The 15,627-nt window shown below is 41.6% G+C and overlaps 1 protein-coding gene across 1 annotated transcript; it reads right to left on the minus strand.

The window, feature by feature from the left end:
* Positions 1–2,846: 2,846 nt before the first annotated feature.
* On the minus strand, positions 2,847–8,969 carry cxxc1b (CXXC finger protein 1b). Its single transcript, XM_039009341.1, has 14 exons — positions 8,861–8,969; positions 7,740–7,852; positions 7,522–7,622; positions 7,287–7,429; positions 7,014–7,169; positions 6,765–6,911; positions 6,184–6,291; positions 5,796–5,974; positions 5,513–5,720; positions 5,233–5,343; positions 4,793–4,842; positions 4,588–4,684; positions 4,307–4,459; positions 2,847–4,002 (listed from the first exon to the last, which is right to left on the minus strand). Exons 1-14 carry the CDS (start codon positions 8,861–8,863, stop codon positions 3,856–3,858), a joined length of 1,716 nt encoding a protein of 571 aa, XP_038865269.1. The 5' UTR covers positions 8,864–8,969; the 3' UTR covers positions 2,847–3,855.
* Positions 8,970–15,627: the final 6,658 nt, after the last annotated feature.

Below are 15,627 nucleotides of genomic sequence, written 5' to 3' on the forward strand. Positions count from 1 at the left end.
CAAATGACTAGATGGAGTCCGACCTGCAATTGATTTGATTGTGCCGGGATCAAACTTGCTGCACTGTGTTTTTTTTTTAAAAGACAGCGACTATGTGACTAGCACCTGTTCTCTCTCTCTCTCCCTCTTCCCTGCTGCAGCATATAATTACATTACCCGACCTCCCCCAGTAAAACTAATCCCGTCCGAATAGTGCACAATAGGGCCTGACCTATAACATATTATAATCACTTCAATAAATTGGTTATAACAAACTCTGAACACCGTAACACGTGACAGCAAAAATGGATGTAGAGAACATGACAAATAAACTCGAAATGGGGGAATGTTTACTGGTTGCTCAGGAGGAATACATTTGACTAGTTGTGGAAAATACTGGAGATCAAGAACAAGAAGGTAAGGAGCAAGTCTGCGTGTATATTATGTGTGCCAAACAGATGCTGTATAGATTACAATATAATTTTTCTGACTGTTTGGAACAATGTAAACAACACTCAATAAATAAGCGTACCAGAGAGTCTGTTGTAATGTTGTTGTTTTTTGTTAAGCCTTTATTACAGCAAAGACAAAAAATAGTAGCATTCATCTGTGAATGCAATATCCGAAATGGAATGGTTTATTTATTGTTTAAGATAATTATTCAACGCTTGCTTTATTTTATTTTAAAACTAAAATGCTTGTTTGCATTTCAAATCATGATTGACTCATATGCTGTGTGATGATATGAATGATTGATACAGTAGCCTATATAAGTATTGAAATATAGGCCTAAGTAAGTTACGGTATTAAGACTAAAGCGGATGCTCTCTTACATGGTAACCAGAACGCTCACGCGAGTGCGCGCCACAGCGCGCATGTTGATTTTGTCCTCCCACACCAGACGCGGTCAGGATATGCAGGTTGAAATATCAAAACGAACTCTGAACCAACTATATTAACTTGGGGAGAGGTTGAAAAGCAAACATTTATGGCTTGCTGTTGCTAGCTAATTTGTCCTGGGATATAAACATTGAGTTGTTATTTTACCTGAAATGCACAAGGTCCTCTACTCCGACAATTGATCCACAGTTAAAAAGGTAAACCGAGTTCGTTTCTAGTAATATCTCCTCCTTCAAGGCCTCCTCTTCTTCAGACTTTATATGGCGGTTGGCAACCAAGTTGAAGGTGCATTACCACCATCAACTGAACTGGAGTGTGGACCTCAGTTCATCTTTCAATCACTCATGTGGGTATATGCTCCTAAAAACCAATGAGGAGATAGATGGGAGGCAGGACTTGCAGCGCGTCACCAATCGAACTAAGTTCTATTTTAACACCTGGCTATGCATACGCTCGTTGACGCGCACGAGCAGTGTGGGTGCAATGATTGAATAATGTGTGTGTACATTTATTTTGCAATACAAGAGGTGTGGTCAACATGTTAGGCCTACAGCTTAATGGTGGTTATATAAGGCTGCTATACTAAGCCTACTAATGATAATGACATTACTTATGATCATAGATTGTGGGGGCTGTTTTGTTAGACTTCAGTGCGGCTTTTGAAATTATTGATCTTAGTCTGCTGCTGGAAAAACGTATGTGTTATGGCTTTAAACACTGCTATTGTGGATAAGGAGTTACCTGTCTAACAGAACACAAAGGGTGTTCTTTAATGGAAACCTCTCCAACAAAGTCCAGGTAGAATCAGGAATTACCCAAGGCAGCTGTCTAGGCCCCTTACTTTTTTCAATCTTATTAAAGACTGAGTAAAGCCAGTGTGTCAATGTATGTGGATGACTCAACATTATACACCTCAGCTACTACAGCGACTGAAATGACTACAACACTTAAAGAGCTGCAGTTAGTTTCAGAATGGGTGGCAAGGAATAAGTTAGTCCTAAATATTTCAAAAACTAATATCATTGTATTTGGGACAAATCATTCAGTTAACCCGAAACCTCAACTAAATCTTGTAATGAATGTGGAAATTGAGCAAGTTGAGGTGACTAAACTGCTTGGTGTAACCCTGGATTGTAAACTGTCATAGTCAAAACATATTGTTACAACAGTAGCTAAGGTGGGGAGAGGTCTGTCCATAATAAAGCAATGCTCTGCCTTAACAGCACTATCAACAGGTTCTATGGGCCCTAGTTTTGTCACACCTGGACTACTGTTCAGTCGTGTGGTCAGGTGCCACAGAGGGACTTAGGAAAATTGCAATTGGCTCAGAACAGGGCAGCAAGGCTGGCCTTTGGATGTACACAGAGATCTAACATTAATAATATGCATGTCAATCTCTGCTGGCTCAAAGTGGAGGAGATTGACTTCATCACTACTTGTATTTGTGAAAGGTATTGACATGTTGAATGCACCGAGCTGTCCGTTTGAACTACTGGCACAGCTCAGACACCCATGCATACCACCAGAGGTCTCTTCACAGTCCCCAAATCCAGAACAGACTATGGGAGGCTTAAAGTACTGCATAGACCCCGGACTACATGGAGCTCTATTCCACATCAAGCAACTCATGCAAGCAGTAAAATTTGATTAAAAAAACACACGTTACGGAACAGCGGGGACTGTGAAGCAACACAAACATAGGCAGAGACACATGCATAAACACACAATAACATACACATGGATTTCGTGTTGTAGAGTAGGGGTCTGAGGGCACACTTGTGAATGTCTTGCAATGTTTTTAACATTGTTTAAAACTGCCTTCATTTTGCTGGACCCCAGTAGAGTAGCTGCTGCCTGGGGATCCTTAATAAATACAACTACTAATAATAATGAGATCAAGAAAAAGGAGCGTTATATTATTTATCTAACAATTTGGAAGTGCTAACACAAATTATAATACCAGAGGCTGAAAAGTGTAAAGCCTTTATTACAGCAAAGCAAAGATTAAAAACAGCTGAATTTGTCAAATGATTTACTTGACATGTAATTGTGTGAGGCTTGGTGCTCACTGAATCAGTAGGCTATTAAACACTCAAACAGGCAACAGAAGCAGGATCTGTCTTATTTTTGTAGATATATGGATTTATAAAGCCAGGCATATTCAACAGTTAGACTGTTGAGTAGACCTAATTAAGTTGTGGTTCCCTTTCTCCTCACTTTTCTTAGACAAGGGCTGTTCTCATCTCATTCTGCTGCTGCCTCCACCGTATTTTTCCCAACACCAGTATGCTGGTTGACTCTGCTATTATGCATAGCAACATGGTCTAGGAAAAGGTGCCAATTCAAGAGCACACTGACGTTTTTCTGAAACGTGAACAGCGACCACTATCCAACACTAGAGAAAGCGCATTTGTTTTAAAATATTATAATTGCTATTAGTGTTGCACCATTGTTCTTATGTAATATAACCGTATACAATTTCAGTAGCACATTTCATGGACTGTGCCATCCCCACGTCCTCCACAATGGAGCAGTCCACTCAGACAGGCACAAATCAGTGTCTTGTACACCATGAAATATTATTTTTGCTACTGCTCGACTAATTAAATCTCGGTCGACCAACAGCCTATCTACCAAACAATCGACCAGTCAACTAAATGGTGTCAGCCATACCATAATGTGAGTGCATGCGCACACGCAGATTCTACAGCGCGGATGGCTTGACCAAGGTTTTTCCATTTGCAGGTGAGCTTGACCACAGTCTTTATTTGAGACTATAATTAGCAAGATACCAGAAGTGGCAAGACCTCAATAGTGCTGGACACATGGAAAATATATTCATTTACCATTCAAATATTTCTGTTTTTCAACTTCAGCAAAGGTCTTAAAATCCAAAGTCTCTACAAAAAGATACTATAAATCTCTAACAAAGATGTACGAAAATGCCACTCAGAAATAACATGAAGATGCAGCCGGCTATCTGTCCTTGTTGCAACGGAGATCCGTTGTCAGGGGGTCGTGCTGAATGGTTTGGTGCAGCATAAGAGCGAGAAGACCAGCCCTGTTGGTCATAGCAGTCCTGACGTTGCGCTCCTGCTCAAAGAGCTCATCCAGCTTGTACCACTGTTTACAAAGACATTTTGGGAGAAAAGCAAGGAGTAATGATTAAAATAGCAAAAAAGTCTTTGAAATCAACTGTGTACTCGGTCCTTTAAAATTCACTTTCATAGATCATATGAACTACCCTTTATGAAGGTCAATAATATTTGTTATAACCAGGGTCTTAGTCAATTGATTTTCATGTTAGCTAAAAATCATGATGAACTGGAATTCTGGTATATTTCTGATTTGAATCTACAGGAATTCACCTCAACCCTGGTGAAGTGGCCCAAAATAATAGATGGATGTGGTGCATTCCACTACTAACCACTCTGACACGCTCCAGGTCCACCTCAGCTCTCCTGAGCTTCTCCCAGTTGTAGTGCTTATTACATTTGCGTTTAGAAACCCTGCAGTATTCGCCTGTTGCCTCAAACACATTACGGACCAGAGGACAGCCGCACACCTCATCCCCTGGGACCTAACCACAAACCAAGAGGACAAGAGGGCAAGCGAAGCCAAGATTATACATCATAAGTCAAACAGCAGGACAATTAGTGTGCTTTATGGCAAAGTTTCTTTGCATTTGACTCGCCAATCATCACTGACCTTTGGGTCCCTGGAATGTTCTGGGCACAAAACCTGAAGCCTCTTGCAGTAGGTCTTGCTCTGGGGGTTGTACACATCGCAGAAGAGTCTTGTTGCTCTGAGAACAAAAAGTATACAGACTACCGTGGTGAAACAATATGGAAACAGAAAAGCAAGCAACAATTGATCAATTCCAGCAAACCCATTTAAAGTGCTAGACTCTTACCCTTCGATCTTTGTTGGGTACATTGAACCAAAAGATGTCTGGCTCTCATACTGTCAATGCAAAAGAGAGAAAACAAGAATGTTATCAGTTTATACTGTGTCCTTTAGGAAGGAGTGCATATCTGCAACTTATATTCATATTGCTAGTACTCTATATTAAGTTTAATTCTGTACATTTCATCCTCTCCCATATAGGATGTTGTAGACACTTTTATCAGCTACTGCACTCTGGATGTATACCACTAACTCACAACCAAGATCAGAGAAGCTAAATAGGAAATCTCCAGCTTACCGCGTACAAGAAAATGGCTGCAGTCTGAAACCCTGTGGCGCTACGCTAACTGAGTTAGAGGGAAGGTGTTGAAGGATACGCGAAAGCATTTTTGGGGTTGACTGATAGGCTGGATAAAAAGAATGTTGGCTCAACATCGACAGACTCACCTTAGCATAGCATCTCTCCATATGTCGCAGTGCCACCTTTGGGTTGATAGGGTGACTGCAGGACACACAGAAAATCATCAGGTCTGTTTCTTCATTGTCCCCTTCATTCGTCTGAAACGAGAACCAAAAGAAAGACACGTCAAAGCAATGTTTCACCCAGGAAGCCGCTGAAAGATTTGAGCGCAGGCTTGAACGGGCAAAACATTTCTCTAGCCGAGGAGCTCTGACCCCACTGGATAAATACCGCAGTGGCCAATAAAAAAATACTGAAGTGACTCACCTCCTCATCCTGCTGGACTACCTGCTGCTTGGCCTTAGCAATGATTCCCTCCAGCTCGTGGAAGCGTTTCTCCATGTCAGTGAGACGCATGCGTGCATTCTGCTGATCCCTTCGGATCCGCTCCAGTTGCTTCTTGCCCTGCTCCTCAGCGATGCAGGGGCTCTGCTGCCACTGCTGGATACGTTGAGGGAGTATCTCATAGAGCCGGCTAGAGACATAATGTATTTTACATTTGATTGATTTTCTTACAGTTGCATGTGTGTGTTTGTGTTTGTGCGCTTACTTGGTAGCCAGCTTCATGCCACATTCCTCTGAGCAGTATTTGGAGTTGGCTCGTGCAGCTTCCACACAGCTGGGCCCGAGGCACTGTCGCTGCCCTCCTCCATCCCTGGCATCGCCCCTATCACTGTGCCTGACTTTGTCCTTGTGCTTCTGCTTCTGTTTGTGCCGCCGTGACTCTTTCTGATGTGCATTAACAAAAACAAATCGCAAGGCACACATGTAAAATCACTGTACTTTGATGTATTTTGTCACAACAGTAATATTCCCATGATGCAATAAAAAAAAGCTAAAAGCTTCAAATATTTGGTAGATGTGGACTGCAACTGCATGGATCAAAATTAACAGTAATCATTGTGTGCCTGCAAGATGTAAAAGTAAAGTTTGCTTACTTTCTTGTCAAATTTATTTTCCCGTCTCTTCACATGCTTGACCTTCACAGCTTTCTTTCGCAGAACAGGGCTGAATGGAGGCCCGTCATCCTCATCACTGAGCCATGGCTGGGTTGAACAGAAACAATAAGATAAACATTCAAAATACTTGAAAAAGTGCTATTCAAGCCAAAGAACAAGTGGATATGAGAGTAAGTGCAACAGTAGGACAATAATAAGGATCTTGTGTATTTTGAATGTGTTTCAAATAGTTCTTGATAGAATCTTCAGCCAATACTGCTACCTCCCGGGTGGCGCAGTGGTCTAGGGCACTGCATCGCAGTGCTAGCTGCGCCACCAGAGTCTCTGGGTTCGCGCCCAGGCTCTGTCGCAGCCGGCCGCAACCGGGAGGTCCGTGGGGCGACGCACAATTGGCATAGCGTCGTCCGGGGTTAGGGAGGGTTTGGCCGGTAGGGATATCCTTGTCTCAGTATGTAAAATGTAATAAAATGTATGCACTCTACTGTAAGTCGCTCTGGATAAGATCGTCTGCTAAATGACTAAAATGTAAAATGTAAAATATTTCTCATCTATTGCAATACCATGTTGTCGTCATATCCCGCTGCCTTGTACTTTTCATAGAGTTCTGCCTCACTATCGTAGTCGTCTGAATATCGCCTTCTCCGGTGGTAGGAATTATCCCGCCTTTCACGCAAATTAAACTCTTCATCCTTCACACGCAACATTTTCTGCAGAGAATAAGCAGCATTGTGTCACAGTTTGCAAGACTACACCAGTTTAAAAGATGTAAGCAAAAAAAGAGTGATGGCATAGTCTCATTAGGAACTCACCCTGGCTCGGACGTCACACTGCCTAAATCGACACTTCTGTCTTATTTTGTTGGGACCTCCAAATTTCTTCATGTCCTTGCAGAAGTCGCATGTGGCACAGTCCTCAGTCCTCAAGCAGGGCTCGCACTCTCCACACATACGAGCAGAGCGCTTAACCTGAGACAAACAAGAGACAAAGATATGTTTGCCAACAGAATAGTTCCAAAGACACACCATTTTTGATATACATTGAAGGAAAATGGGGATATAACATTTAGATGTAAAATAACGAACCTTTGATCCACGGCGCCTTTCAGATTTATAATCTGGAGTGCTGTTTTGTCTTTCAAATTTTCTCTCTGGCTCTCTCTGGCCCTCTGCCTCCTTTTCGCGGCTCTTCTTTGGACGGTATTTTATCTCCAATGATGGGTTTTTGTCTAATCAAAAGCAACAGACATCATGTAAGGTTAGTAAGCACATGTGACAGATACCCATGTGGATGATAGTGAATGGGGAACAAAAACCTCACCTCGGCATCGCAGGCAGTACCACTGCCTGATAGCTTTGGCCATCTTCTCTGTGAGATTGATGCAGTTACCATGAAACCACTCATTACAGTTGTCACAACCACTACAAGAACAACACAGATATGAGCCCCATGAAATTAAGGTTATGTAACATTTCAAGGTCATGTTATGATTACTTGTGTTGAAGGTGTTGCTGTTATGATCATCTGATTAAACTCACATCATGAAGCAATTGATGTCAGGTTTTCGACAAATGCAGTACACTGGTGCATTCTCGCCCTCCATACTGCTCTCAAGCCCTGGTGCAGGGTCAAAGTCTGACACTTCACTGTCCTGGAAGATAACCATCATCATCTAGCCAATCAGACAACCTCCAGCGCCATAACGAATATTGCTTGTACTGGAGTTCGATCCGTGGGTCCATTGAAAGCATGGCAATTTTATTTTCAACCAACCTTTACTTGGCGATACTTTTTTCATTCTCGATTTGTTAGGCACTGGTGTCTTAGACATCTGTTTCCATTTGCAGATGGAACTCCGATAACCAGAGAATATTCATTAAAATATTAAATCCACTTTTTGCACGGAGTTCCCTCAGCATTTTAGCTGCCGGATATCTCGCATACAACCCAAACACAGATGTACACACATGCGACAAGCCATTTCTAACTCAATACAAAAAAGTGGACTTAATATTCTCTAGTTTTTGGAGTTGCCCCTGGAACTGGAAACATTCGTTTATAAAGACACGCCAGTGCAAGTATAGCCAAATAAAGGTTGGTTGAAAATAAATGTACCATGATTTCAATGGACTGTCGGCTCGACCTCTTGAGTACAAGCTAGTTACAGTACTTGGGTAACGTTATGCCGCTGGAGGTTCGATCTGATCGGCTAATCATCATTATGTCGAAAACAACTAATCTGATGGCAAACATTAATTTCATTAAGTTATTATACTGCTGTCTACTCTACGTCGAGTCGGACATACTAGTCTGCCCAAACGATACAATCTATTGTTGGTTAAAAAAATGATTTCGCATTCCAGATAGCAACTTCGCTAGCTATATCTAGCTAGGTAACCATAACCTGAGACATAAAACAGATAGCGAACGCTTAACTAACAAACGGTAACAAGCCAAAAGTCTGAAAAGAGTCGGCAAGCTGTTGCATTTCCATTGCGACTGGCTAGCTTCCGTTAGCTTGCTAAAAGTGCTGGCTAGCATTAGCTGGTTTCGCATGGCGAAGACACTAATCTAGACAATTGCTGTTAGGCAACTAACCATGAAATTTACATAAACCTAAAACGCATTTCTTTGCATTAATTTAGCTAACTAACGGTACCATTTGTGATGTATTTGCAATCCTCGATCAAACTTCAACGATAGTACCTAGCTAAACAACTGCTCAGGGTCACAATCTGGGTTGACGACGCCGGAAATCAAATAATCGGCTGAACTCGGATGTTGGACCAAACCTTCTTCTTCTTTAAAGTTGTATTCTATGCTATCATGGCGGTCCGCAAGCAATCGTTTAAGTGCATGCCGCCACCTACTGTGCTGAAATGTACGATCACTAATGATCTGCCCAATTCTGTACGACCATGAAAATAACAAAACAAATAAATCCCCCGAGTCGTATTGGTAACCTTACCAATAAAAGCTATGAAGTCAACATGATTAATTATCAAAGCGTCCTTTGACACCGCACATTCATGAGCGCAAGATTCCTGAAGAGGCCTCGAAACCATGCCAGGACCAGCAGAAACACCAGCCCCGACATTAGGTCCACTTACTACTGGAGCAGCCATGGAAGCGCCATCATTCCACACTGTAGTTCCACCAATCTGTTTTTCAGCCTCTGTATACGATACATCATGACTAATTGTATATCTCTGAGCCTCTCTAGCCTCTCTCTGCACCTGGCATCCACCTTGGTGGATGTTCCCTCCCACAATTACAACACTTAAACTTCACATTGCTCCTTCATTCACCGTAATCATGTGCTCCTGCACACTTGGCACATCTTTTCCTTCCTTTACATTGAACAGCTACACGTCCCTTTCTTGGGCATTTTAAACACTGCAGTGCATATGGGACAAATTCTCAAACATTGAAACTAAGGATTCCTATCTGTACTTCCCCAGGCATAACCTTCTCAAACCTCAACAGCACTGAGGCTTTAACTTTGACCTTCTTTCCTGCTGATCAACCTTTTTGGCCTCCATCACTCTTCCTCCCGTCACATTTTCTTTAATATCATCTATGGGCATAGATATTGGGACCCCAGTGATGACTCCCCTCAACCTAGCATAAGCACCAGGGACATGGCTTTTAATCTTCTTCTCATTAAGCTTTTCCATTTTCAGAATCTTCTCTTGCTGAGCCTGGCTACCACAAAATATTAACAATCAACCATTTCCAATGAACCGAGCTAATTTCACTTCACCTACCTCTTTCTCTAGAGCATTAGTTATTCAGATAGAGTGTAAGTAAGCCCTGTGGTTTCATCAAACACTATCACCACTTTCCACTCCAACACATCATTACTATTGCTTCCTACCATGGCCATCTTTATGATTTCTTTACTAGACGTCCCATTGCTTTCTGTATCATGATCTCTCTTCTTCCTATGTCTTTCCACTACCGACCATTGCGGTCCTTGACCATCATCTTCGCGCTCCATATAATCAGAATTGACACCCATATTGTTCGCATTCCAGCACAGCTGTTGCTTCACCAACTTTTTCTCAATTTCCTCCATTTCTTCCGCACTACTTGCAGCCATTTCCGGCTCCTCAGCTCCAATAGTCACCAGCAGTCACCTCCTTTCCCAACCGCCGTGCACACTTCGGAATTTTTCTAGCACCAGCCCCAGGAATCCATAAAGCGTTTTTACCAAAAGCAATCACTTTTCATGTGAAAACATAGGACATTACTACACGTAAATAAACATAAATAACATTAAAAGTAAAAAAAGAAAAACAATCACAAGATTTGACTTTCAAAAGTTAAAGTACATAAAATAAAGGCCAGGGGTTACAGTTGTACAAACCTATGATAGAGTTGTATGAATACAGAGTTTTTTTTTGTTATTGGCTAATTCTAGAGGAGATTTGATGTAAAGTCACTCTTTTTAACTTAACTTCATATGAATTTTCTTTGTTCTTTCTTTGTTGATCCTTTTCCATACAATCCATTATGTACAACTGCACTAAATATGATTTGAATAATGGAAGATTTTAAATCCCAGCAATCTTTACAATGACATTCAGGAGCAAAAGGTTATCAATAGTTGTTTTTAATTCATAAACAAAAGATTCATTGGAATATAATATTTGAATGGAATATCACTAATAACAATAAATAACATTGTAATATAACATTTCATAACAATAACAGTGTAACATTGATGTGGCAACTCTCTTATGCTCTGCTATTGCACTATTGTAATTTGTACATACAGTGCATTCGGAAAGTATTCAGACCTCTTGACATTTTGTTATGTTACAGCCTTATTCTAAAATGGATCAAATATTTTTTTTCCTCATCAATCTACACACAATACCCCATAATGACAAAGCAAAAAAGTTTTTTTAGAAATTTTAGCAAATTTATAAAATAAAAAAAACTTAAATATCACATTTACATAAGTATTCAGACCCATTTCTCAGTACTTTGTTGAAGTACCTTTGGCAGCAATTACAGCCTCGAGTCTTCTTGGGCATGATGCTACAAGCTTGGCACACCTGTATTTTGGGAGTTTCTCACATTCTTTTCTGCAGATCCTCTCAAGCTCTGTCAGGTTGGATGGGAAGCCTCACTGCACAGCTTTTCTCAGGTCTCTCCAGAGATGTTTTCGATCGGGTTCAAGTCCGGGCTCTGGCTGGGCCACTCAAGGTCATTCAGAGACTTGTTCCGAAGCCACTCCTGTATTATCTTGGCTGTGTGCTTAGGGTCATTGTCCTGTTGGAAGGTGAACCTTCGTGACAGTCTGAGGTCCTGAGCGCTCTGGAGCAGGTTTTCTTCAAGGATCTGTCTGTACTTTGCTCCGTTCATCTTTCCCTCGATCCTGACATGCCACCACTATGCTTCACCATAGGGACCGTGCCAGGTTTTCTCCAGACGTGACGCTTGGGATTCAGGCCAAAGAGTTCAATCTTGGTTTCTTCAGACCAGAGAATCTTATTTCTCATGGTCTGAGATTCTTTAGGTGCCTTTTGGCAAACTCCAAGCGAGCTGTCATGTGCCTTTTAGTGAGGAGTGGCTTACATCTGACCTCTCTACCATAAAGGCCTGATTGGTGGAGTGCTGCAGAGATTGTTGTTCTCCCATCTTTAAAAACAACAACATTTATTTAACCTTTATTAAACCAGGTAGGCCAGTTGAGAACACGTTCTCATTTACAACTGCGACCCGGCCTAAATAAAGCAAAGCAGTGCGACAAAAACAACAACACAGAGTTACACATAAACAAACGTACAGTCAATAACACGATAGAAAAATCTATGTGCATTGTGTGCATAGATTTTCACAGAGGAACTCCAGAGCTCTGTCAGAGTGACGATCAGGTTCTTGGTCACCTCCCTGACCTCCCTGACCAAGTTTAGCTGGGCGGCCAGCTCTAGGAAGTGTTACTAACTTCTTCCATTTAATGATGATGGAGGCCACTGTGTTCTTGGGGACTTGAATGCTGTAGAAATGTTTGGTACCCTTCCCCAGATGTGTGCATCGACACAATCCTGTTTCGGAGCTCTACGGACAATTCCTTCGACTTCATGGCTTGGTTTTTGCTCTGACATGCACTGTGAACTGTGGGACCTTATATAGACAGGTGTGTGCCTTTCCAAATCAGGTCTAATCAATTGAATGTACCACAGGTGGACTCCAATCAAGTTGTAGAAACATCTCAAGGATGATCAATGGAAACAGGATGCACCTGAGCTCAATTTCAAGTCTCATAACAAAGAGTCTGAATACTTATGTAAATAAGGTATTTCTGTTTTTATTTTGAATACATTTGCAAAAACGTATAAAAACCTGTGTGCGCTTTGTCATTATGGGGTATTGTGTGTAGATTGATAAGGAAACAATTTATTGAATCAATTTTAGAATAAGGCTGTAACGTAGCAAAAAATAAGGGGTCTAAATACTTTCCGAATGCACTGTAGGTCACAAATTGTATATTTTTATATTTCTTTATTTAACTAAGTTAGTTAATAACAAATTATTATTTTACAATGACGGCCTACCCCGGGCCAAACCCTCCCCTAACCCGGACGACGCTGGGCCGATTGTGCTCCACCCTATGGGACTCCTGATCACGGCCTGTTGTGATACAGCCCGGTATCGAACCAGTGTCTGTTGTGACGCCTCTAGCACTGAGATGCAGTGCCTTAGACCACTGCGCCCAAATAAAGCTATCCCCAGTAAAATTGTAGCACAACTCATGAGCCCACCTCCTGCACTGCTCACACCTAATCATGTGACTGAAAACAGGGGGAGGTGTCACGCTCGTCGTCCTCCTCGTCTGAGGAGGAGTAGTTGGAAGGATCGGAGGACCAAAATGCAGCGTGGTATGTGTTCATCATGAATTTAATAAACAGAGAACACTGAACAAACTATACAAAACAATAAACGAACGTGACGCTATATAAGAAATGTGCTGACACAAGCAACTAACATAGACAATCACCCACAACCCACAATGACAAAACAGGCTACCTAAATATGGTTCCAAATCAGAGACAACGACTAACACCTGCCTCTGACTGAGAACCATATCAGGCCAAACACAGAAACAGACAAACTAGACATACAACATAGAATGCCCACTCAGATCACACCCTGACCAAACAAAACATAGAAACATACAAAGCAAACTATGGTCAGGGCATGACAGGAGGAGAAATGCCTATTGTCAAGCTCTCTCTTAAAAACATAGCTAGCTATCTAACTATATGACATAAATTGCTGTGTAAAATAGCTAAAAGGCTATAAAGTAACTTTAACTGTAAAGCTATCAGTCACGAGTGGAAACATTTACAACTGCAATTAAGTTATGTTATCTTTTTAATGTATTTTACAAATAAAATAAATCTATATAGCCCTTCTTACATCAGCTGATATCTCAAAGTGCTGTACAGAAACCCAGCCTAAAACCCCAAACAGCAAGCAATGCATGTGTAGAAGCACGGTGGCTAGGAAAAACTCCCTGGAAAGGCCCAAACCTAGGAAGAAACCTAGAGAGGAACCAGGCTATGAGGGGTAGCCAGTCCTTTTCTGGCTGTGCCGGGTGGAGATTATAACAGAACATGGCCAAGATGTTCAAATGTTCATAAATGACCAGCATGGTCAAATAATAATAATCACAGTAGTTGTCGAGGGTGCAACAAGTCAGCACCTCAGGAGTAAATGTCAGTTGGCTTTTCATAGCCGATCATTAAGAGGATCTCTACCGCTCCTGCTGTCTCTAGAGAGTTAAAAACAGCAGGTCTGGAACAGGTAGCACATCCGGTGAACAGGTCAGGGTTCCATAGCCGCAGGCAGAACAGTTGAAACTGGAGCAGCAGCACGGCCAGGTGGACTGGGAGCAGCAAGGAGTCATCATGCCAGGTCGTCCTGAGGCATGGTCCTAGGGCTCAGGTCCTCCGAGAGAGAGAAAGAAAGAAAGAGAGAATTAGAGAGAGCATACTTAAATTCACACAGGACACCGGATAAGACAGGAGAAGTACTCCAGATATAACAGACTGACCCTAGCCCCCCGACACATAAACTACTGCAGCATAAATACTGGAGGCTGAGACAGGAGGGGTCAGGAGACACTGTGGCCCCATCCGATGATACCCCCGGACAAGGCCAAACAGGCAGGATATAACCCCACCCACTTTGCCAAAGCACAGCCCCCACACCACTAGAGGGATATCTTCAACAACTACCAACAATAAGACGATCTGGTAATAAGGTTGCTAGCTAGCACTCCTAGCAGCTTATTCTAACTAGCTAGCATTTACTGCCAATGAGGTTACTAGCTAGCAAGTTATTATAAACTAGCTCTAACTGGGCTAGTCATTGTCTAAATGACAGGTAGAAACACATCCATAATCATAAAGGGGTAACTAGCCTGCAGGGGCCAGTTACCCCCAAGTAAGGAGGGAATAGTTGCCCCCAACACACTCATCCAACATATTAACGTGAACAAAACATTATCAACATTTTTCTCTCTAAACAAGTGGATTATTTATCTTAAGGCTTTCCTACCTGTATATGTAAAAAATAATTATAGATATACGTTAATATATCTACAACTTTGTCAAAATTTAGATCAACTTACCATAAAATCGTTTTGTTGAAATATCTCCAAAAGTTGTGATGACACAGAGGACATTTTTTGTTGTTGAGGAAGAGCAGTGGCAGCAAAACACACCTGCCTCTTTAAAGTTTTATGGCAGACTACACCTATTGGTGTATTACAGCCAACTCCTGTAATGGGTTTTCTTCTTTGATATTATGCTGGTCCACAAACAAATGCTGTGTATAGTTGCATGCCGCCACCTACTGTTTTGGCTATATATAAGACAAATAATTAACAAAATAAAACTAAACAAAATAAACAAAAATACAACTCAATGTACTCCTTTATTCAGATTCAACTACCAATGCCCCTCCCTACAGGCCTGAGAAGGAAGATCATCTTCGGACAGTATTCTTTGCTTTACTGCCAAAATGTTTTTGCTTTCATAATTTTTGGATATACCATGTAAACACTGTTGTTCTAAATCTAAAGCTCTTTGGTCTTTCATAGGCTTATATCTACATTTCAATACAATGTTCTACAGTGAAAGTAATCTGCTGAGAGGGGTAACAAGTACACTGTAAACACCAATGCAATGTAGAAAATATTTATTAGGCCAAACATTACTGTTGTATACAGTAGCATACAACAAAACCATAAACATATGTAAACCAAAAGTATATTCTTTAGAATACAGTAAAGAACACAATTGTGTGTGTGGGGTCCCGGGGGGGCAGTCCAGGAATTGGTAGGGGGGGGCAGTCACCAGTGCTAAGCTACGCTTCATCTCTTCTCCGGCCTGGGTCTGGCCATAATAC

Source organism: Salvelinus namaycush, chromosome 2 (genome assembly GCF_016432855.1).
Source record: "Salvelinus namaycush isolate Seneca chromosome 2, SaNama_1.0, whole genome shotgun sequence".
NCBI classification, from domain to species: domain Eukaryota; kingdom Metazoa; phylum Chordata; class Actinopteri; order Salmoniformes; family Salmonidae; genus Salvelinus; species Salvelinus namaycush.

What these genes read in the sequence shown, in the direction of transcription:
- cxxc1b (XM_039009341.1), bottom strand. An exon ending in GACATCAATTGCTTCATGAT is followed by an intron (nt 7,623 to 7,739) that starts GTGAGTTTAATC and finishes TTGTTCTTGTAG; the next exon opens with TGGTTGTGACAACTGTAATG. An exon ending in AAAGGCGCCGTGGATCAAAG is followed by an intron (nt 7,170 to 7,286) that starts GTTCGTTATTTT and finishes TGTTTGTCTCAG; the next exon opens with GTTAAGCGCTCTGCTCGTAT.